General features: G+C 40.7%; 1 protein-coding gene across 3 annotated transcripts in view; it reads left to right on the plus strand.

Annotated features, from left to right (window-relative positions):
* The window catches only part of acad9 (acyl-CoA dehydrogenase family, member 9), a 72,345-nt gene that overhangs the window by 24,990 nt on the left and 24,144 nt on the right, over positions 1 to 23,211 (plus strand). For 2 of the 3 annotated variants that reach the window (XM_086001723.1, XM_086001724.1), the window contains exons 6-13: positions 4,515 to 4,593; positions 7,051 to 7,225; positions 8,677 to 8,750; positions 13,743 to 13,818; positions 16,816 to 16,886; positions 18,437 to 18,556; positions 19,292 to 19,420; positions 21,657 to 21,736. In XM_086001723.1, the coding sequence (XP_085857849.1) occupies positions 4,515 to 4,593; positions 7,051 to 7,225; positions 8,677 to 8,750; positions 13,743 to 13,818; positions 16,816 to 16,886; positions 18,437 to 18,556; positions 19,292 to 19,420; positions 21,657 to 21,736 (804 nt within the window). The remainder of the gene's footprint in view (positions 1 to 4,514; positions 4,594 to 7,050; positions 7,226 to 8,676; positions 8,751 to 13,742; positions 13,819 to 16,815; positions 16,887 to 18,436; positions 18,557 to 19,291; positions 19,421 to 21,656; positions 21,737 to 23,211) is intronic. The other variant, XR_015080045.1, reaches the window with a different exon arrangement.

Raw genomic sequence — 23,211 nt, forward strand, 5'->3', positions numbered from 1 at the left:
TGCAATTAAATTAAATCAAATCAATCCCACCAATTACACTGCAGTTAAATTGTATATTTAAGGGACCTGTTTATAAACAGTCCCCGCTACACCACAGAGACGTTAGAAACGATAAAATACAGAGTTTAAGTTTAAAAAAGAGAGAAATACTCAGCAACCAATCACTTACCTGCTTTCTGGTGACGTCACACTTCGATTACTTTTTACTTCTCTCCTTCCCTCCGAGTTCGGAGATTAGTAAGCCTACCTGGTCTCTTGGAGCCTTTTATACAGCCGCCGATCCGCGATTCCCGCCGACTCTCGCTCCGCACTAAGGCCTACCTGGTCTCTTGGAGCCTTTTGTACAGCCGCCGATCCGCGATTCCCGCCGACTCTCGCTCCGCACTGAGGCCTACCTGGTCTCTTGGAGCCTTTTGTACAGCCGCCGCTCCGCGATTCCCGCCGACTCTCGCTCCGCACTAAGGCCTACCTGGTCTCTTGGAGCCTTTTGTACAGCCGCTGCTCCGCGATTCCCGCCGACTCTCGCTCCGCACTGAGGCCTACCTGGTCTCTTGGAGCCTTTTGTACAGCTGCTGCTCCGCGATTCCCGCCGACTCTCGCTCTATTGTTCCTCTTCCAATCAACTCTTCCCATGCATAGACCCCACACTTTTGTTTTGGCCTTCTAATTTGCAAAAGAACCAGAGGCGACATGAAAAAAGACATTTTTACATAGCGAGCTGTTATGATCTAGAATGCAATGCCTGAAAGGGAGGTGGAAGCAGATTCAATACTAACTTTCAAAAGGGAATTGGATAAATACTTGAAGGGAAATTTTTTTACAGGGCTATGGGGAAAGAGCAGGGGAGTGGGACTAATTGGATAGCTCTTACAAAGAGCCGGCACAGGCACAATGGGCCAAATGCCCTCCTGTGCTGTACCATTCTATGATGTCTTCCCAGCTCTGACTGACCTCATATTTAGTCACATGGTTCATGTGCCCCACCAGTGGTCATCATTGCTATAAAATGCTCTTTACCAGCGTGTAGACCACTTCTCAGTTCCATTCTATTCATTTTGTTGTCCTAGCTGATACCGAAAAACCTCCTTGAACAGAACTTTCTAAAAGCATCAGCACCTGTGTCATTAGGTAACAGCTTTCAGCAACACACTGAAATATTGACTGGACATTAGCCTGGATTGTTGTTTTCACATTTTGTGATGCATCTGTCCTCCAAAGTAATTCCTGTCAGAAACATTTCAAGATAGAGCTCTACATCCTTTCACATCCTCCTTTATTTCCCATTTATCAGGTGTACAACTTCATGTATGTAAACTCGTCCACCACCTCCAGTATATTATATAACATCACAGTTTTTGGATATGTACGATTCTTTATCCCTTAATGCAGAAAATGATACTAAATATTGCAAGTTCTTTTCTTTCTCTCTTTTACTCCTACTTATCACTTTTTTTCTCTCTCCTGCTTGTGCCTATGATTGCTGTGTTTTGTTAGCACTCTCTTTTGCTCACCTCTGAAATAGCAATGTAATGTTGCAGTTTCAATAGCACATGAGCCTGTAAATCCAAATGGCTGTTCATCATGTGCCAGTGGGCTGTTTATTACAGGGGTCCTCACAGCTAAGCTGATGCTGTCGTCCTCCAGTGTTGAAAATGCACTTGTAGCAATATTTACTGAATAGCAATCAGAGGAAGGACCTTCAAGTTCTAACCCAAAACATTGACTCTGGTCACCATGACCCTACTGCAAAGACTTAGCTGAGCTTGACGAAGTTAGTGATCAAGGAATGGATGGATGACTTTCCTGGTCGGTTAGCTTAGTGCCACACCGTGAAATGTCTTGTTTCAAAATTCCACGTATTGTCCTGTTACATGGGAGCCTTGAACTTTGCATCCGAAAAGCATATTGCATTTGTTTCAGAATAAAAGTTGGTGTGTTTGTTGGATATTAAAACATCTGTGATGAGAGAGATGGCCTCAAGTTTATTGTAAATCTTTATTTTTTTTTTTGCATTCTTTGGACGTGGCCATCACTGCCATTTATTTTGCATCGCTAGTTGTCCTGAGAAGTTGGTGATGGGTCGACTTCTTGATTCGCTGCAGTTTGGTCAGTAATCATTGGAGCAGTTTGATACTACTGAGTGGCTTGCAGAGGGCACATGTTGGTGTGGGACTGCAGTCACACACAGGCCACAGGTTTCCTTCCCTAATGGACATTATGGTAATCTGACATCATCATGGTCACATTTAGCTTTTTATTTCCAGGTTTTTGAAAACTGAATTCACAATTCTCAAACTGGCATGTGAACCCGCTCTCTGGATTGTTAGTCCAGGCCTCTGGATTGCTGATACAGTAACATATCCAGTGCACTACTGTACCTGTAGTTCACAGCAGCTTTAAACAACTTCTTTCCACATATTTACTTTTTCAGATGATATTTTGTTGCTGTGCTTTTGTAGCAGATTCTTGGGTTCCTTAGTGACAGTTTGGTTTAGTAGTAGCCCCACTGCAGGATTTGAGCACATAGTCTAGGCTGACACGGCAGTGCAGAACTGAAGGAATGCTGCATTGCTGGATCATCTTTCAGACAAGAAGATCCATTGCTACTATGCAAAGAGGAGCAGGAAGTTCTCCCGGAGTTCTGGCTGACCACCAAAGCAGAATATTAACTAGTCACTTGTCTTATTTGTTGTTATGGAACCTTGCTGATTGCACATTGGCTGCCACATTTTCCTACAAAATAACAGTGACTACTTTTCAAAAGTAATTGATTGACTGTAAAACGCTTTGGGACGTCCCAAGGACATGAAAGGCACTATATGTTTGAGGGAGTTCCAACAGTAGCTTGATACAATTTTCACTTTATATTTTTTTAAACCCTTGCAATGTTATTGTTTAATTGAAATTTTTTTTTGTTTCAAAATGTTATTTTATTTAGTAAAGTACTATATTGCTTTTTAATCTGGATTTATTTTGCTTTTGTAAAAATTTCCATCATGCAATAAATTTAAATAATTTTCCCTTGAATCATAGGCCAGAATTTTCCGGGGCCTATAACTGCATACGCGGCCGTAATAGGAATCACCCAAAAAATACATTTTAACAACACAGAAATAAAAAATCATTACATGTTTACAATTAATTAAAATACAATTTAAGTAAACATTTAAAACAAAAATTGAATTTTTTGAAAAATAAATGTAAACATTTTTCAAGGGGCCAAAAATAACAAACTTATTTTACAGGTTTTTGAATGCTAAATGATTTAAAAACATTTATTTTAATATTTATTTTCACCCATACGCTGGTAAAAGGCCTCATGCCTGCTTTTACTAGGTGTAGGTGAGGCGCATGCACGAAAACCCGGAACTTACGATCTGTCAAGAATCTTCTTGACAGATCCACTGCATCCCTGGGAAATGGATATTCGCTGGCGGAGAGTTGGGCTATTTGTCCAACTGTTGCCCAGCGAATGCCCATGAAACTCTAACGCCTGGTAAAAGCAGGCGTGAGGCCTTTTACCAGCGTAAGGGTGAAAATAAATATTAAAATAACATTTTAAAAATCATTTAACATTCAAAAACCTATTTTTGGCCCCTTGAAAAATGTTTAAATTTATTTTTCAAAAAATTCAATTTTTGCTTTAAATGTTTAATTAAATTGTATTTTAATTAATTGTAAACATGTAACGATTTTTTATTTCCGTGTTAAAATGTATTTTTTGGGTGATTCCTATTAAGCTTATGGGGACCCGGGTTCGAATCTGGCCTCGGGTGACTGTCTGTGTGGAGTTTGCACATTCTCCCCGTGTTTGCGTGGGTTTTCTCCGGGTGCTCCGGTTTCCTCCCACAGTCCAAAGATGTGCGGGTTAGGGGGATCGGGTGGGATATGTGTTGGTGTAGGGGTTACGGGGATCGGGTGGGGTTTGTGTCGGTGCAGGCTCGATGGGCCGAAATGGCCTCTATCTGCACTGCGGGGTTTCTGTGATTCTGTGATTCCGTACATAAATGGAATCCCCATAAGCATAATGGGAATCCCCTTTCTGATTAGTTGGGATGCCCCATGTGATCCCAGGGGCACTTGTGAACTGCATGCGCTCCTGGGATACGTGGGCCTCTACGCAGGCGTACGTGTAGAGGCCCAGGAGCCATGTCTCCGTGGAGCCAGGACCGTCAGGTAGGTTTGTAGTTTTATTGTGGTTCGGAGACATCTGCCCTTAATCCGCAGGAAGCCTCCGACCGCAAATTGAGGTTCATAATGTTTGCCACCATGGTGTTATCCACCAACCGGAGAGATTAGGAGTAAAATGGGGACAACCTGTGTATGCCCCAGCTATACAAGGGTGGCTAGTTAACCTGAGGCATGCTCACTTCATACATACATTTCATTTCCAGTTTGGAAAAGGTATGTGCCTGCCGATTTTAAACTACTTTTTGTGGGGGCCATGCATAAAGAATTTTGGGAGATGTCCAAATTTTAACCCCCATCACAAGTGTTCATTAATGTGTTTTCAGTGGGAGTGATGCAGCATCGATTCAAACCAGGGCAACTCTCGCTGATGATGGACAGCACTACTTTCTCAATGGTTCAAAGGTGAATTTAATGCACAAATAATTTTGACAATTCCAAACTTTAAAAAAAATGTTTTACCTGATTTATTGTTGGGCTCAAGAATAACTACATAGTAAGTACAATAGGACAGGTGGCCTATAGTGTTCTTTTTCTGTTCCTGTATATTACTAAAGAATAATTTATGTTAATAAAATACAGAACTATGTTCTATACCCTTGTACTTTGGAATTAAATCCACTCCACCTATTACTGCATAACCCTTTGTACCATAATAGCTAATCCATTATATTTTGTGTACTCGTACTGACATTGCACAACATGGACTGCTGTTTCTTCATTCTATCTTGCTAACCATAATTTTCATTGCGCTTATTTTCGCTAAGAGTAAATGGTCAGAGCCTTTGATGGTCAAGTAGTTAAAAGCAATGAGTAATTGAGCCATAAAGACCACAAAAGTCCCTGGTTTGATCTTTGGTCTGTGCAGAGTTATAGCTGATCTCACTAGACTGCTACAATTGAGCTAGGGATGTGAAAAAAATATCGGCCCAGAACTTCGGGCCTCCACGGGTGAGTATGCACGGGGTACTCATCCGTAGGCCCAATGGAAGTGCCGGTTTCCTGCATGCACTGCGCATGCGCGGGAAACCGGCACTTCCGTTCCCCTGAAAGAAGGGGTTCAGAGGTCAAACGCATGCGTAGGAGAGGCTGCGCGTGCGCATCGAACTTACGTTTGTTTTGCAGGTTTTCCCAGGATGGTAAGTCTCCAGAATTTACACATTTAAAAAGCAGTCGTAAGGCCTGCTTTTTACAAGGTAAGTGGTGAATTAATTAAAATTAAAACATTTTTTCCACAGGTTTATTATTTTTAAATACTTTAAAGAAAGCTAAGCTTATTTTTAGCCCTGTTAGAAAATGTAATTATTTTTTTCAAAAATTTAAATTATTGTTTAAAATAGTTATTTCATGTCATTTATAGTTTATTTTAAAAATGTAATGTTTTATAAAAATTTATTTAAAGATTTAGTGATTTTTGGGGCCCGTAGTATTTATAAGTTTTGACAGCCCTTCCTGTCAAAACTTATGAATGAAGCATTCCCTCCGATTGGCTCTCCATGGCCCACATGATCCCAGGGGATGCATCGAACTAACTGTGCCCCTGGGGTACGCAAGCACTGCGCGCCGGCAGTTGGAGCAGGCCCAGGATCGGAATTCCACGGGGGCCCACAGCTCAACGGCCGGCGCGCTAGGTAAGTGCAGGTTGGGGGCTTGCACCCGCGGGAAGCCTCCGACCCGAATTTCTGGGCCGATAGCTATGATTCTTGTTGCTGATGGCTATCCTAAGACTTCTGGGGGGAGGGGTAAATCTGTGAAGGTGGAGTGAGAACAGAGTTTTCATAGTTGTAACTTTAATTGGTATTTGAATTTATACTGTAAACTTCAGAAAGTATATTGAGCTGAGAAAGATAAACCATCTCTGTTTGTCCTAACTGTGGGGTTCTTTAAAAAAGAAGCAGTTGCATTATGAAAGCAAATAGAAAGTTTATAATTATTACTTGTGTTTTGTTGATAGAAAATGTGAACTTTCTAATTACTGACACCTTTGAGACAGAGAATGAGACAGAATTTCTGTCCTCGTCCTAATGTGAATTCTTGCCTAAAAAAATGTTGATACAAATTCTAATTGCTGATTTCTGTGAGATAGAGAGGGGTATAGATAATGAGGCAGAAACTGATACACTTCCAAGAAGCAATCACAGAAGGGGACTAAGGGTGGGACCTTGGAGTATTCTGGAAATGAATATGCAAGGCTGGAGGAAAAACTGTTGCAGAAGATGTGCTGCCTCGGTTCAACTAAGTAGACTATCTTCTGACTTACCTTGAGCAAAGCCACGGGAGATAGGTATCTGAGTTCAGTGTTCAGTATATAAAAGGAAAGTTAAAATGCTTGATCTAGAGAACCTTAAAATGCCTTTTACTGTACTGGAGTGTTAGCCTAGATTATGCGCTCAATTTCTGGGGAAAGGCTTAACCCAATACATCCTGACTCCAAGTCACGACCTGTATCATCTAGAAGGACAAGAGCAGCAGGCGCATGGGAACACTACCGCCTCCAAGTTCCCCTCCAAGTCACACACCATTCTGACTTGGAAATATATCTCCATTCCTTCATTGTCGCTGGGTCAAAATCCTGGAACTCCCTACTTAACCGCACTATGGGAGTACCTTCACTACACGGACTGCAGCTGTTCAAGAATGTGGCTCACCACCATCTTCTCCAGGGCAGTTAGGGATAGGCAATAAATGCTGGCCTTGCCAGCAACGCCCACGTCCCGTGAATTAATAAAAAGAGTGCTACCAACTGAGCAAAGACAACAGTGCAAATTGTGCTGGTAATAGAATCAATTGAGCTAGGGATAGGGGAAAAATTATCGGCCATTATTCTTGTTCCTGATGGTTATCCAATGGCTTCTGCTGCAGATCTGGATATCAAATGGTGGAATTGCAGATATTTTTACAGTGTTTGCACGGACAGAAGTGGTTGACAAAGACGGTACAACTAAGGACAAGATCACGGCTTTTTTGGTGGAGAGACAATTTGGTGGCATTACCAGTGGGAAACCAGAAGACAAACTGGGAATCCGTGGATCAAATAGTAAGATGCTCATAATGCTGACTTGAAAACATTTAATTTTCTAGATGTTGTATAAAAATTTTGGCCCACTATATGTTGAGTAAACTTAATGTGTTGCTAACTTTAGTTACATAGGTAATAGAATAATTTTCCCATTTATTGTTGAAAGTTTGTAGTAGCTGGTAAATTCTAACCATGATCGTCACCTGCTAATATTTCTAAATTGAATTGTTTGAATATGAATATTATTACAAGGACTGGTTTGCTCTAACCAGATTTTTCTTGGTGTATTTTGAAAGCTTTTCTTTTCACAGGATTAGTTCAGAATGGTGAGCAGGGTTGAGAAGCTTTTTTTCTTGAACAGTTGCCCAAGATGCTACAGAAAATTTTAAGTGTAAAGGTGAAATCACGTGTTTCAGGCATGCTAGAGAAATCTAGCGATAGAATAAGGTGTCCTTTGGCAAAGATTATATATTTAGTAATAGGTTTTTCTCACAGCTTCCCACTTTCAGCCCTCGATAATGAATTGGATTATTTGCATTGCTACCCAATTCACTTTCCATTTTTCTGCTAAAATGTGTGTACAATTGAAAATCATTTCTGCTTTGAAATAATTTTGTGTTTTAATTTTTAAACTGCCCAAGGTTAGAAAACTTAACCTGGTTCTGTGCTTCTAACTCTGAAGAAAAATCCACTTCAGATATTTGTGCATTTTAACCACCTGCAGAAAATGTTCAGTATTAGCATTGGGCCGTAATTTGCTATTGCAGGGTATCTAACAGTGTCTGCTGTTGGTTAGACTAGCCCTGCACATTTAGGTTTTTACATTTTTTGCGTGGCAAGTTGCTGAAAGTGCGAGCTGATAACAGCGCTACAAGGGAAACCGGGCGTCTGGGACCTGGGTGAACGGGGCAACCAACAGGGTATCTCCTTAACCAATCAGATTGAAGGATTGAGAAATAACGCAGGATTGAGAAATAACGCAAGACTGAGAAGGAAGTATAAATTAGAGTGGGTAAATTCAATGTCAGAGGCACAGAAAGAGGAATAAAGAGAGGGAAAGAAAAATTGGATTAAGAGAGAAAGAAAAAAGAGACAGAAAGGGGGGAAAAAAAGTTAAAATGTTTTTAAATCTCCATCAATTAATACCCGATGGAATAAGACTCCACACTTGTAATAGTGATGACTGCCACTGCCATATCACCACTCCTCATCCAGCTCATACATGTCAGAGCAAGCAGACAATCATTCTAGGCAAAGGCCTGGGAGCTGGTTGCTTTTTTCTTTACCAATTAGTCAGTGGTTTAAAAGGTGGAAAAATGAGTATAAACTCTTAACCACTGCAAACTTCTTGATAATTTCAGTAGGCTATCTTGATGAAATCTTCATAATGAGTATCAGACGACAGGTGTATTAAGTTTCATACATTCTGTACTCTGCAAAATGCTAATTGCTGGTTTTGTCTTTTTCAGCGTGTGAAGTTCACTTTGAGAATAGCAAAGTGCCAGTAGAAAATGTCCTGGGCGAAGTAGGAGGTGGATTTAAGGTAAATAATAAGGGCTCACTTTACATTTGTCATTTGAAATATTAATTTTAAACTGCTGTTCATTGTTTTGTCATTAAATATAAGTTACATTTTTACTACTACTCGGGGAAATAAACAATTGCACGTTCTTGAAATGAACAATGTTGGTCTTTAATGACATTGCTCAGAAGAAGTAAATTTAAAAATCAGACAGCTTTATGTCTGCCTGATTGTCTCTCACTCTTTAATTCTCTCATGATCTTTGTTCTGCATTCATATTGTCTTTGTTTCTAAAATAAAATGACAAAATACATAATTTGATTCTAAGTGCAATGCTCTAAATTGTTGATCTCTCAATCCAGTACCTGTCTTTGATTAACAGTCACTTCTAGCACCCTCATGTATTACTGCTAAATACAGTCACTTCCAACACTGTATTACAGGAAACTTCGCAATATCCAGCAATGACAGGACCGAGCTGCTGCCGATCTATCAAAACTTCCGGATAGACCAGCGCTAATGTTGAAGGATACGGAGGTTTTCATCTCCGTATCTGACAACAAACACAGCCTGTAAATACTCGGCCCGTACCTTGGAAGCGTCTCTGAAGCTGTTGCTAAGCTACAGAGACGCTTTCCAGAGCCTGACTGTTAATAAAAATGCTAGGAGAAGAAAAAAAACCTAACCAAAATGGCTGCTGATTTCTGCCGTTAGATCGAGGTTTCCGGACATACAACCTCTGGATAAATCAAAGTTTCCTGTACTCTTGTGTTCCACTGTAAAAAAAAAATATATATATAATTTACAAATTCTCCTAAACAAAATTATTAACCCACCATGCCACTACTGTGCGCTGTGAACACCAGCAGGAACCAGGCAGAGAGGAGCTGGGGAGAAAGATCCATGGTTGCCAGTCTGCAGTGGCTACGTGGTACCATTCTGTATGCTGTGAAACCTGCCGAATATACCAATAAAAGAGAAACAAATCAAATCACTCATTTAACAAAAAAAAATGCTTTCAGCTACCATTCAGTAGAAATATGCACTTCCTCTTCTTGCCCCTCACCCCCCACCGCCAACAGGGTAATCTCTGGTTCACCATGAGCAATGCCACAGGTGATCTTACTAATATTACTGCAAATCTACTGTAAGTTATACCAGCCTGACCATTATAGGAGAGGTGACTTGGTACCTGTAGTGCTAGAATTTAAATCCCAGCAAGGACAGACAGTTGGACTTGGGATTTTTGTCATTCGCTCAGTATGAGCATACCATCCCTACTTAATGCACAATATGGATCTATTATCCAAATTATCATCTTGCAAGTTGTGGAATGGACATCCTGTGAGCAGTGAAGGCATCAGTTGCACTGAATGAATATGGGTCAATACACAGTATATTACAAGGCAGTTTAAAAGAAAATTCCAGCTTAAAATGACATTAAACTGCTTGCATTTTGCTCTCATCGTTAATGGCATTTCAGCCTCTGATATGTTGATATTTTTCAACATGTTCTAGATTGTGGTGTTTTGTGTGATGCAGTCAGCTCCACTTATGTCAGACATGGCTATTAGGAACTGTTGATTACTCTGAACACATCGTTAATCCCAAACCAAAATAATAGAGTTCAATAGGGAATCAATTGTTTCAAACAAATGCTAATGCTGCTTTAATTGGATGATAATTAGCAACCATTATTGTTGTACTCTGACCAGATCAGTTGTAGTGCGACTATGCACCACACTACAAGTACAGCCGATCCTCACAGAATGTTATAGCTGATCCCAGCACACACATATACAGAATGAAATACCTGTACGTATATTGGTACCAATTTGGAGAACTGGAAACTCCACAAGTCACCTAGGGTGTAACCTATTGCCACTTATACCAAGGGCTATCACCTATTGCCACTTATACCAAGGGCTATAACCTATTATGATAGCAAAATACTGCGGATGTTGGAAATCCGAAATAACAACAGAAAATGCTGGAAAAACTCAGCAGGTCAGGCAACATCCGTGGAGAGAAATTTGAGTTGACGTTTCGGGTCGAACCCTTCTTCAAAACTGGAAAGAAAAGAAGATAGATCGGAGGCAGGGCTGCGATCGGACAAAAGAATAAAAGAAACAAAGAAGTAAAAGAGACAATAAAAGGTATTAGAAACTAGACGAGATGGTAATAGGCTGAGATTAGATGTAAAGTGTACTGGCAGGGCAAGAGATAGCTGCCAGGTGTGAGAGAGAAACAAAAGGAAAGGGGGGGGGTGGGGAAAGGAGTGGAAAAATTACAAGAAAAAATGAAATGGGGGCTGAGGTTATGATCTGAAATTGTTGAACTCGATATTGAGTCCGGAAGGCTGCAGAGTGCCTAATCGGAAGATGAGGTGCTGTTCCTCGAGTTTACGTTGAGCTCCCGTGGAACAATACAAGAGGCCAAGGACGGTGAGGTCCGAGTGGGAATGGAGCGGTGAATTAAAATGACAGGCGACCGGAAGCTTGGGGTCACCCTTACGGACTGAACGGAGGTGTTTCGCAAAGCGGTCACCCAATCTGCGTTTGGTCTCCCCAATGTAGAGGAGACCGCATCGTGAGCAGCGAATACAGTATACTAGATTGCGAGAAGTACAAGTAAATCGCTGTTTCACCTGGAAGGGGTGTTTGGGGCCCTGGACAGTGGGAAGGGGGGAGGTATCGGGGCAGATGTTACATCTCCTCCGCTTGCACGGGAAGGTGCCAGGCGAAGGGGAAGGGCTGTTTGGGGTAATAGAGGAGTGGACTAGGGTGTCTCGGAGGGAGCAGTCCCTGCGGAATGCTGAAAGGGGAGGGGAGGGGAAGATACGTTTGGTGGTGGGATCATTTTGGAGGTAGCGGAAATGCTGGAGGATGATCCGTTGAATGTGGAGGCTGGTGGGGTGAAAGGTGAGGACAAGGGGAACCCTATCGTGGTTCCGGGAGGGAGGGGCAGGGGCGAGGGCAGAAGTGCGGGAGATAGAACTGACACGGTCGAGGGCAGTGTCAACCACGGTAGAGGGGAATCGGTTGCGGAAAAAGGGAGACATGTCTGAAGCACTGGTGTGGAAGGTGGCATCGTTGGAGCAGATACGGCGGAGACTGAGAAACTGGGAGAATGGAATAGAGTCCTTACAGGAAGCGGGGTGGGAGGAAGTGTAGTCCAGGTAGCTGTGGGAGTCAGTGGGCTTGTAGTGAATATTGGTCGATAACCTATCCCCAGAGATGGAGACGGAGAAGTCGAGGAAGGGAAGGGAAGAGTCAGAGATGGACCATGTGAAGGTGAGGGAAGGGTGGAAATTGGAGGCAAAGTGAATGAAATTGTCAAGTTCGGGACGAGAGCAGGAAACGGCACCGATACAGTCATCAATGTATCGGAAAAAGGTGAGGGAGGGGACCCGAGTAGGACTGGAACAAAGATTGTTCCACATCGCCCACGAAAAGGCAGGCATAGCTAGGACCCATGCGGGTACCCATGGCAACACCTTTGATTTGGAGGAAATGAGTGGAGTTAAAGGAGAAGTTGTTCAATGTGAGAACAAGTTCAGCCAGGCGGAGGAGGGTGGTGGTGGATGGGGACTGGTCGGGCCTCTGTTCAAGGAAGAAGCGGAGCGGGATGCTTGCTGCTTATAGCAGACAACTTACTTATGGATGAATGAATCTGTCATAAGTAGTTGACATATTGATTTCATAGAATCATGCAACACAGAAGGAGGTCATTTGGCCCATCATGCCTGTGCTGGCTCTTTGCAAGCGCTTAGTCCCACTCCTGTGCTCTTTCTCCATAGCCCTGCAATGTTTGCCCTTTCATGTATGTATTTAATTCCCTTTTGAAAGTTACTATAGAAACTGCTTGTACCACCCTTTCAGGCAGTGCATTCCAGATCATAACTCACTGTATAAAAAAATAAAAAAAAAATCTCCAATTATCTTAAATATGTCCTCTGGTTACTGACACTCCTGCCAGTGAAAACAGCTTTTCCTTATTTACGCTATCAAAGCCCCTCATAATTTTGAATGCCTCTTATTAAATCTCCCTTTAACCTTCTCTGCTCTAAGAACAATCTCAGCTTCTCTAGTCTCTCCACATAACTAATGTCCCTTATCCCTGGTATCATTCTGGTAAATCTCTTACTCCATTTTTCTTGATGGCTGGCTCTTGAGATCGAATCGTATATGGTTTAATAAGTGGTGGTGTCTCAAATTATTGTACTGATACAGGGTAATATATAACGTATATATTGCATTATAATGAGACTACAGGAAACTCTTTGGTATCCGGCACCGACGGGACTGGCGTGTTGCCGGTTGATCAAAAATTCTGGATGACGGAGAGGGTTATCTACCAAGGCTATTTCTAACAAAGAAAAATAAAAAAATCAAGCAATGTGCAGTATACAGTAATTGGGTACTCACCTACAGAATGTTGTGTTAAATGGATGGTGGAAGATGCTTGATTAAGTTCAGTACTGCCAGTTGAGGGTAATGCAATGACTACCAGCAGTGTGGGAGACACAGTACCCCTGTAAAATGGCGGCTCAGAAGAGACTACCGGCAGCGCGGGAGAGTCAGACTCCTGTTACAGGGGTATTGAGGTGTTCCGACTTCCGACAGCGCCAAGAAGCCGAGTAGTGGCAGTTTGGAGAACTACCCCCACTGACTAACTCGGCCACCGCGGGAGACTTGGACTTGGCAACATTGCCGGTTATTGAGGTGTTGTTTTCGGAGTGAGAATTTTGCCGGTTAATAGAGAATTCCGGATATTTAGGTGCCGTTTAAACGAGAGTTTCCTGTATTTGGAGGGGTCATGAAACTACATAAGATGGACCATGATCACTTAAAACTTGCTTCTTGTGTATCAAAACTATCCAAAGAAATTGTTAGTACTGAATTTTGGGCAGTAAACTCATAGTTGAAAGTAAATGGACCAGTATTATGCTTTACGCAGAAGAAATTTTGATAACTAGAAATGAAATTAATTCTGACTCCTGATCTCCTGCAGGTGGCCATGATGATCTTGAATAGTGGACGATTTAGCATGGGTAGTGCATCTGCCGGAATGATTAAAAAGCTTATTGGTGAGATTACATAAGAACATAAGAAATAGGAGCAGGAGTAGGTCATACGGCCCCTCGGGCCTGCTCCGCCATTCAATAGGATCATGGCTGATCCGAATCTAGACTCACGTCCACTTCCCTGCCCGCTCCCCGTAACCCATAATTCCCTTATCTGCTAGGAAACTGTCTATCTCCATTTTAAATTTATTTAATGTTGCAGCTTCCACAGCTCTCTGGGGTAGCAAATTCCATAGATTTACTACCCTCTGACTGAAGAAGTTTCTCCTCATCTCAGTTTTGAAAGGGCAGCCCCTTATTCTAAGATTATGCCCCCTAGTTCTAGTCTCACCCATCAGTGGAAACATCCTCACCGCATCCACCCGATCAAGCCCCCTCACAATCTTATATGTTTCGATAAGATCGCCTCTCATTCTTCTGAACTCCAATGAGTAGAGTCCCAACCTACTCAACCTCTCCTCATACGTCAACCCCCTCATCTCTGGAATCAACCGAGTGAACCTTCTCTGAACCGCCTCAAGAGCAAATATATCTTTTCTTAAATATGGAAACCAAAACTGCACGCAGTATTCCAGGTGTGGCCTCACCAATACCCTGTGTAACTGCAGCAAGACTTCCTTGTTTTTATACTCCACCCCCCTTGCAATAAAAGCCAAGATTCCATTGGCCTTCCTGATCACCTGCTGCACCTGCATACTAACTTTTTGTGTTTCATGCACCAGGACCCCCAGATCCCTTTGTACTGTAGCACTTTGCAGTTTCTCTCCATTTAGGTGATAACTTGCTCTTTGATTTTTTCTGCCAAAGTGCATAACCTCACACTTTCCAACATTATATTCCGTCTGCCAAATCTCTGCCCACTCACTTAGCCTGTCTATGTCCTTTTACAGGTTTTTTATGTCCTCCTCACTCACTGCTTTCCCTCCCATCTTTGTATCGTCAGCAAACTTGGATATGTTGCACTCGGTCCCTTCCTCCAAATCGTTAATATAGATTGTAAAGAGTTGGGGTCCCAGCACTGACCCCTGCGGAACACCACTAGTTACTGATTGCCAGCCCGAGAGCGAACCATTTATCCCAACTCTTTGTTTTCTGTTAGATAGCCAATCTTCCACCCATGCCAGTATATTACCCCCAATCCCGTGATTTTTTATCTTGATCAGTAATCTTTTGTGTGGAACCTTGTCAAATGCCTTTTGGAAGTCCAAATACACTACATCCACTGGTTCCCCTTTATCCACCCTGTATGTTACATCCTCAAAGAATTCGAGTAAATTTGTCAAACATGACTTCCCCTTCGTAAAACCATGCTGACTCCGTCCTATTAAATTATGTTTATCCAAATGCTCTGTTACTGTTTCCTTAATAATGGACTCCAACATTTTGCCAACCACAGATGTTAGGCTAACTGGTCTATAGTTTCCAGCTTTTTGTCTACTTCCCTTCTTAAATAAGGGTGTTACATTAGCAGTTTTCCAATCTGCTGGGACCTTTCCTGAGTCCAGGGAGTTCTGGAAAATAATCACCAATGCATCCACAATCCCTACCGCCATTTCTCTCAAGACCCTAGGATGTAGGCCATCGGGTCCAGGGGATTTATCCACCTTAAGTCCCATTATTTTACTGAGTACCATCTCCTTAGTGATTTTAATCGTGTTTAGCTCCTCCCCCCCGCCCCCCCCCCCCCCCTTGCCCCCTGTTTGTCCAGTGTTGGGATATTTTTAGTGTCCTCTATTGTAAAGACTGATACAAAATATTTGTTCAGCGTCTTTGCCATCTCTATGTTCCCCACCAATAGTTTCCCGGTCCCATCCTCTAAGGGACCAACGTTCACTTTAGCCACCCTTTTTCTTTTTATATAGCTGTAGAAACTCTTGCTATCTGTTTTTATATTTTTTGCTAGTTTACTTTCAAAATCTATCTTCCCTTTCTTAATTAATCTTTTAGTTATTGTTTGCTGGCTTTTAAATGCTTCCCAATCTTCTATCCTCCCACTAGATTTGGCTAATTTATATGCCCTTGTTTTCAGTCGAATACTATCCTTTATTACTTTACTAAGCCACGGATGGCTGTCTTTTCTTTTACTCCCCTTTTTCCTCAGTGGAATATATTTATCTTGAAAGATGTGAAATATCTTCTTGAATGTAGACCACTGCTCAAAAAATGAATCTTGCTCGCGTGGAAACTAAATACTGAATAAACATCAGCTTGATCCAAAAGCAAAATACTGCGGACGCTGGAAATCTGAAATAAAAACAGAAAATGCTGGAAATACTCCATCAGCTTGGTAACACTCTAGCCTCCGAGTCCTACTCCAGAATTTGAGCATGATTTTTTTTATCTAACACTGGCAAGACCGCGTTTATTGCCCATCCCTAGTTGATCTGAATAAGTAGTGGTAGGCTGTCTTTTTGATGTTCAAGGCATTTAAGAGTCAGTCACGTAGTTTAAACTGGAGTCACATATAGCCAGGTTCTCTTTCCTGAAGGACATTAGTGAACTAGTTGGATTTTTATGGTGAACCAGTAGTTTTGCTGATCATTTTTTTCTGGTGCCAGCCCACAATTCACAACCTCCTATGGTGGGAATTGAATTTACAGTCTCTAGGTTGCTAGTCTCATACCATAAACAGAACACTATCTTACCCTACCATAAAACTAGGCAGCCCTTCTGAACTAAAACTGGATTAAACTAAAGCTCCATCTGCCTATTCTGTTGGTTCAGGAGGATGTTGAAGATCCCATGGTAATATTCAAAAAAGAGCAGGGAGTTGTCCCAGCTTCCTGGCCTGCATTTCTTCCTGAACCAACATTACCAAAAACAGATTAACTGGTCAGCCATCTCATTGAAGTTAGTGGGATCTTGCTGTGCTACTGCATTTGTCTACAAAGTGGTCACTGCTCTTCATAATTTATGTGTGAAACACTGCAACATTTCTGAGAGGCAGGATAAGGCACTATATAAATGTAAGTCTTCATTTTATGTTTTGTCTTTTTGTAGCGATGACGGCAGAGTATGCTTGTACCCGCAAGCAATTTGACAGGAAGCTGAGTGAGTTTGGATTGATTCAGGTACATCCTGTTTTTTTTACTATCTGCAAACATTGACAGAACAATGTGGCCTTTATACCCAGTACCAGACTAGAGTTAATTGAATATATTCATCGTTTGTCATTTACAACTATAACTTGTTGACTTTGTGGAAAGTTGAACTCGCTCTCATTTTTTCCTATTTAACAAAAACCTGTCTGTATAAAAATACAATTCCTGCAGTTTCTTAGTATAAACAACCATTCTTAGTGACAATCTGCTCAAGTCCTATGGACTACACTTTCTTTCTTCATTTTTCACTGTAAATTCCCAGGAGTGAAAATGGATAAAAAGTATGACAGTAATTAAAGGAAAACTAATCTGGAGGGAGGGTGATGAGCTCTGTGTTTTCAGTATAAAATACATTTTCCTCTCCCTCCTCCCCAAATATGAACTGTTCAGAAACAAATCTAGATTGGGAGTGCCAGGTTATATCTCTGGAGATTGTGTGTATTCTGTCTGTTCAGAGGTAGCTACAATATCTCATTGCTAAAATCATTGCAGACTATTAATGCATTTGGAAATGGAGCACCAGGGCAGCATTTCTTTCCTTCTCATTGTCTAGATTAAACTCTCGTGTAAACTGATAACTGGGTAATTTACAGTGTGCACTAGCCAGGAATGAGAGATTTTATTCTAGGTGCCTCTGCAAAGGAAGTGAGATTTACAGTGGTAAATTGCAATAAAACTCGAGGGAAAACACAACATTTGACTTGTTAAAGATCCACTAGACAATGTAAGTTATTTTTTATGTGTATCCAAAAAAGGCCATTAAACATGCTCACCCTATCCCTCAGCTGATTCTATCCCTATATAACAAATTTCCCTTCTACCCAAGTCTTGGGAGAGGGAAAAAGAAAGAACTTGCATTTGTGCAGTACCTTTCACATCCCCAGGACACCCCAAAGTGATTCACAACCAATTAATTACTTTTTGAAGTGTAGTCACTGTTGTATAGGCAAACCAGAAACCTGTAGCCAATTAGTGTTTAAGAAGATTTAATTTACATATCACAGTAAATTTGAATCATTATAGGATTTACATCAAAATTCTTAGAACTCTTTTAAACATCCTGGGACTGAGACACTTAATTACCTTAAAGTACCTGTAGTTCTTGAATCAATCAGTTGCATTTTTGAACTAGTTTCTGAATCTTTGGTTTTACCCACAGAGTGGTTAGAATGTGGTACTCACTACCACAGGAAGTGGTTGAGACAAATAGCTTAGATGCTTTCAAAAGGAAAGTAGACGAGTACATGAGAGAAAAGGGAATGGAAAGATATGCTGAAAGGCTGAGATGAGGCAGATGGAATGGGAGGGGGGACTCCTGTGGAATACAAACACCAGCACAGACCAGTTGGGCCGAATGGCTTGTTTCTGTGCTGTATATTCTATGAAAAAAAAATTAGTGTCACATTTTTTTGCCCATTAAGAGCAGTGGGAGCAGTGTTTTGGTGTACCTGAAGATGATATTTGAGTAGTACGTTTGCAAGTCAGTTTTCATGTATCTTTACAGTTGAGGTTTCTTTTAGGAGAAATTTACACTGATGGCGATGCAAGCCTATGTAATGGAGAGCATGGCTTACCTGACTGCAGGAATGATGGACCGGCCAGGAGAGCCAGATTGTTCTGTGGAAGCAGCCATGGTGAAGGTGGTGAACTGAAATTTTAAATTATTTTTATGAAACTAGTTTAGAGGATTCCATTTGTGATTTGTGACATTTGAGCAGGAAGAGGAACTGCGTTATATAAAAATATTTCATTTTACTTGAGGATTAGGTTAGATATGAGTAATTAAATTTACCACATGTCAATATTCAGAAGCGATGTGTAGTCCTGCAGAATGTCAACTGTATATAATGTCAAAATATCAGCTATATAACTGGATTAAACAACTGTGGATTTAATTAAAATGGTCCTTGCCAGGCCCCAAGCAACTGTTTGGTGTTAGGAAAAATATTGCTTTCCTACCATTTTCCTGACGGGCAGCCGGTCACAGGAGGTGACATTTTTCAGCTACTGTTGAAATACTGAAATAATGAAATACTGAATTGGAGTGTTGCTGTTTTATAATGTTCACATCACAAACTTGTACCTACATAATTGAGTCTGCATTGCTTACTGTATGTGGTATCGTGGCTAAGGGTGTCTTGTCACCAGTGCTCTTTTTAATAAAAATCAAATGTCACAAAGAACCATAATTGTAACCTTGTTCATTTATTATAGTTGCAATTTCTCCAAAATGTCAGTAAATTCCAATCACTTTTATAAAAAAAAATTAAAATTTTGTACCCTGAATTTCCTTGCTGCTCTGATGTAACTAATTTTATTGTGTAAGCAGTGTGTCTATTCCTGATGATTTCTAACTGAGGCTGTCTTTGGATCAGGTTTACAGTTCTGAGGGAGCATGGGTGTGCATAAGTGAAGCACTGCAGATTCTAGGAGGCCTTGGCTATATGAAAGATTATCCTTATGAACGATTCCTCAGGGACAGCAGAATTCTTCTAATTTTTGAGGTAAGCTAAAAATTCAGTGGATTGGATACTGTAGAGATTCACGTATCTCTGGTAAACAGGATCGCGTGCAAACCAATATGGTGGGTATATTGTGTTTAATCGGAGTTTAGGACGGAATATAACACACTAGTAATACAGCAAAAACATACGACCGTGACAAGCAGCTGGTATCAGACCCGATCGGACAGACAGCTGGCATGCGTGAACAGTTCTCTGACTTCTGGCCTCTCTCTCTCTCTCTCTTTCACTCTAGAGCCTACGATGGTGAGCATGGGATCACTCTCAAAAGAGCGTTCGACCAGCCCAACTTCTCTTTGCAACTTCTGTTCAGCTCTCCCCTCCACCGTCTGTGTGGATAAGCACTCGGGGTGTCACTTTTTATTTGCTTTTTAGGGGTGGGCCTGAGGCCAAGTTATTGACAAGACCATTTAACCTATAGAGGTTCCTCTAAAACTTCATCAACCAATGGCAGCTCAAGTTCTTTGTCTTGGTTCTTGGATGAAAGCCCTCCCCAAAAGAGGGTCTCATTACTTCATCCAATTTATCTTTCTTGTTTTTACATTTTGAAGGTTCCTCCATTGGAATCCATCTTATCTGTCTTGATTCTATCCTCCTTAACCCAGCAAGTACAAGGCCCGGCCCTGTCCCTCTTAATCATGGCCCCAGTCAGAGCTGTCGCACATTAGCCAGTCACTATCTCGCCTTCATCTAGCAAATGGTCCATTCTAAGATGGATACCTTAGCCTCCTCAAATTCCTTTCATTCTATGTCTTTTCCTAATTAACTTTTAATTATCTTCACAAGAAGTTCTGCTAAACAAACTCCAAATTCTATCTGTGGAGATTGTAATATGGTTATTAGTAATAATGGAAGAAACATAGGTTGGGCCTTCACTGGCCAAATTAAAGATACATTAACAAAGTCAAAACCCTAACTTACAAATAACAGATAACTAGCCTGGCAGGGCCATCCTATGGGCCCCCGTGTGGAATGTTTATGTTTCACCTAATCTAACTGATTAAAAAGACTGTCTCAAATTCTAATGCAAGCTTTCCAGGAGAACGAAACTTATCATTTAAACACAATATTATTCGTGTAGCCATATACATTTTTAGGCACCCCTAGTTTCTAACAATACTGAATTTAATGGTAATGATAATTGACAGTTGACATGTTGCAAAATGGAGAGGTAGCACTTAGCCAGTTTTATGTGTAGTTCATTGTGTAGCTAATTTAAAAAATCTTTGCATCTAATATAAAGTGTCAAGTTGTAATTTTAGTGGATTTTACCAATAGTTGTACTGAATTGAGTAGGTCTTAGATTTTTAAATTGGATAGGATAAAGTAGTTTTTTAATATGCATTTCAGATGTTAACATTGACTAGTTTCAGTTTGTTTTGTCACAGTCCGTAGAAGTAAATATGCTTATGGATTCAAAGATATGTTTCCAAACAACTCTTGTGACCAACCTGCTAAAGAATTTAGAAGTCAGTGTTGTGATTGAGTGAAGAACATCAATTTTGTCATCTCCTTGGTGTTTTGTAATGTAAAACTTTTCATTTCTCCCACCCCAAAGATCAAGCATAATTATACTTGTTTTTGAAAAGAACTGGCAGCCTGCAGTATATTCAAATCTCTTTATTTCATTAATAGATATCTCCTGCAGAGGAACAGAATACCCTCCATCATTCATTCAATAGGCTTGTAGTCCGGTAGTAGAAACTTGGATGTCGTAATGCTGTACAGTTTTGACCTGAGCTGAAATGGTTCTGGTATTAATGCAACAAGCAGGCATCAAGAGGCATGCAAGCTTTAGGTTTTTGTTAAGTCAGTGGAGGTTAATGTTTTAAATGCAGATTACAAAATCTCAATTTCAAGAAGTGACTTGAAGATGAAGGCGTAAATCTCTGTGGAATGGCCACTGATATATTAATGATATAAATGGATATAAGCATCACTCAATTTGCTCAACAGTATGGCTGTAGTGTTTGGCAACATTATCAAATTACAGTATACTGACCTATCTGGGTAGGGTTATACAGAATAACAAGTGTAATATATTGTGAAATTTGGTGGGTGTTCTGCACAAATAAAATTGTGAATCAAGTGTTTTTGTACTAGTTGGATTATCAAATGTATCTCATATTAATTGCAAATTTAATTGCATGTTTTAATTATAATTGGTAGCTTCCATATTCCTTGGATATATTGATTTCATATTTTTCATGTATTGCAGGGGACTAATGAAATTCTACGGATGTATGTGGCCTTGACTGGATTGCAGCATGCAGGAAAAATCCTTACCGGAAAAATAAAGTATGCTGGCCCTATCATTTTTTCCCACTCTCTTCTAAAAGTCCTCCTCCGAAATCACATCCCAAAAAATAATCCATACTTGAAAAAATGCCCCCTCCCCACTCCCATTGATGTCCAGTTACTGAGACGTAGCTGTGTAGGATTTGTTTTTTTTTTCCACTGAGTCAACCATGAGTGATGTGACTTGGACCTTTGATTCTAGTTTCATTGTAATGAAAGTACTGAACCCTGATTGTAGAATCAGTGGCTTTAATTATGCTCATTTTAAACTTAAATGTTTCATCAATTTTACCAATGATAGTCTGTAATTAAAGGAAATCGGAGATTAATTTAAGCCTGTATTCACACTACAATTGCAGCTTCGATGCAAAGCTAAAACTGTAGTGGAAATCCAGAGGGCCCAACCTTGCTGTGGAGCAAAGTAAAGTGAGGCTCCTGGAGAAGGGTCAGGTTGGTTCCTAACTTGGGATTTACACAAAAAAACAAAGTGTTGCTGTATGGTGTTCAGATTGGGTCAAATTTTGAAACTTTGATAAGACAATGAAACTGGAAATTTTGCAGTACTATGTTACAAAATGTGATCAGGTATAAAAGGCGAAGAGTTATATATGAAATGGGCTTGGGCAGTCTCAATGCAATTCTTTTGACACTGATAACAGTTGAGAAGTCATAGAAATAAATGATGTATCAAATGAACATGTCAGGTGGGTAGAGTAAGGAAGAGGCAACTTATCGGGTTAAATGCTTGAAGCTTTCAGTTACAGTTGTTCAGGTGTTAATTTTGAGAGTTTCACAGATTGAGCAAATTCAGAAATCCCCTTCTTCCAACAACTTGTATTTCACTAAAACTATTCTCAACTATAGGAGTGTTTGAGGAAGATGCTGGCTACAAAGAGGGCTGTGTTCATTCATATTAGAGTAATAAGATTTTTCTGGGAAGGGTGAATATGTTCATGATCTCAAATCTTTTCTCCTGTATAGGCTTTGGCAGGTATGTACTTTTTGCTTCTGAATTTTCAGATGGCATGTGGGACCATTGTGGAAGCACTTGATAGCATATTTTAAAAGTTATTGGTAAGGGAAGAATTGTCCTTTAAATTCTATGGTTTTAGATGCCTGGTGTCCTGTTGCAGTATTGGGCCGGATTTTCCGATTGGAGGCTTCCTGCGTGCGAATGCCTCCAGTCTGGAAAAATCTACGAACTTACCTGCTGGCTCCGTAGGTCCCGACACTTCCCATCCTGGGCCTCTCTTGGTCCGCGTGCACTGAGGCCCAGGTATCCCAGGGGCACATGGGGAACCAATCAAAGAAGGGAATCCACCTTCACACTTTTGACAGGTCTCTCCGTATAGATCTGTCAAAAGTATGAATGGGGATCACTCAAAAAACACACTAAAACATTAAATAATTTTTTTTTTAAATCACGTATTTAAAATTAGTTAAAATTACATTAAAATTAAATATTTTAAACAAAT

Source organism: Somniosus microcephalus, chromosome 11, assembly GCF_052327205.1.
Source record: "Somniosus microcephalus isolate GS21.2 chromosome 11, FLI_Smic_1.0, whole genome shotgun sequence".
Lineage (NCBI taxonomy): Eukaryota > Metazoa > Chordata > Chondrichthyes > Squaliformes > Somniosidae > Somniosus > Somniosus microcephalus.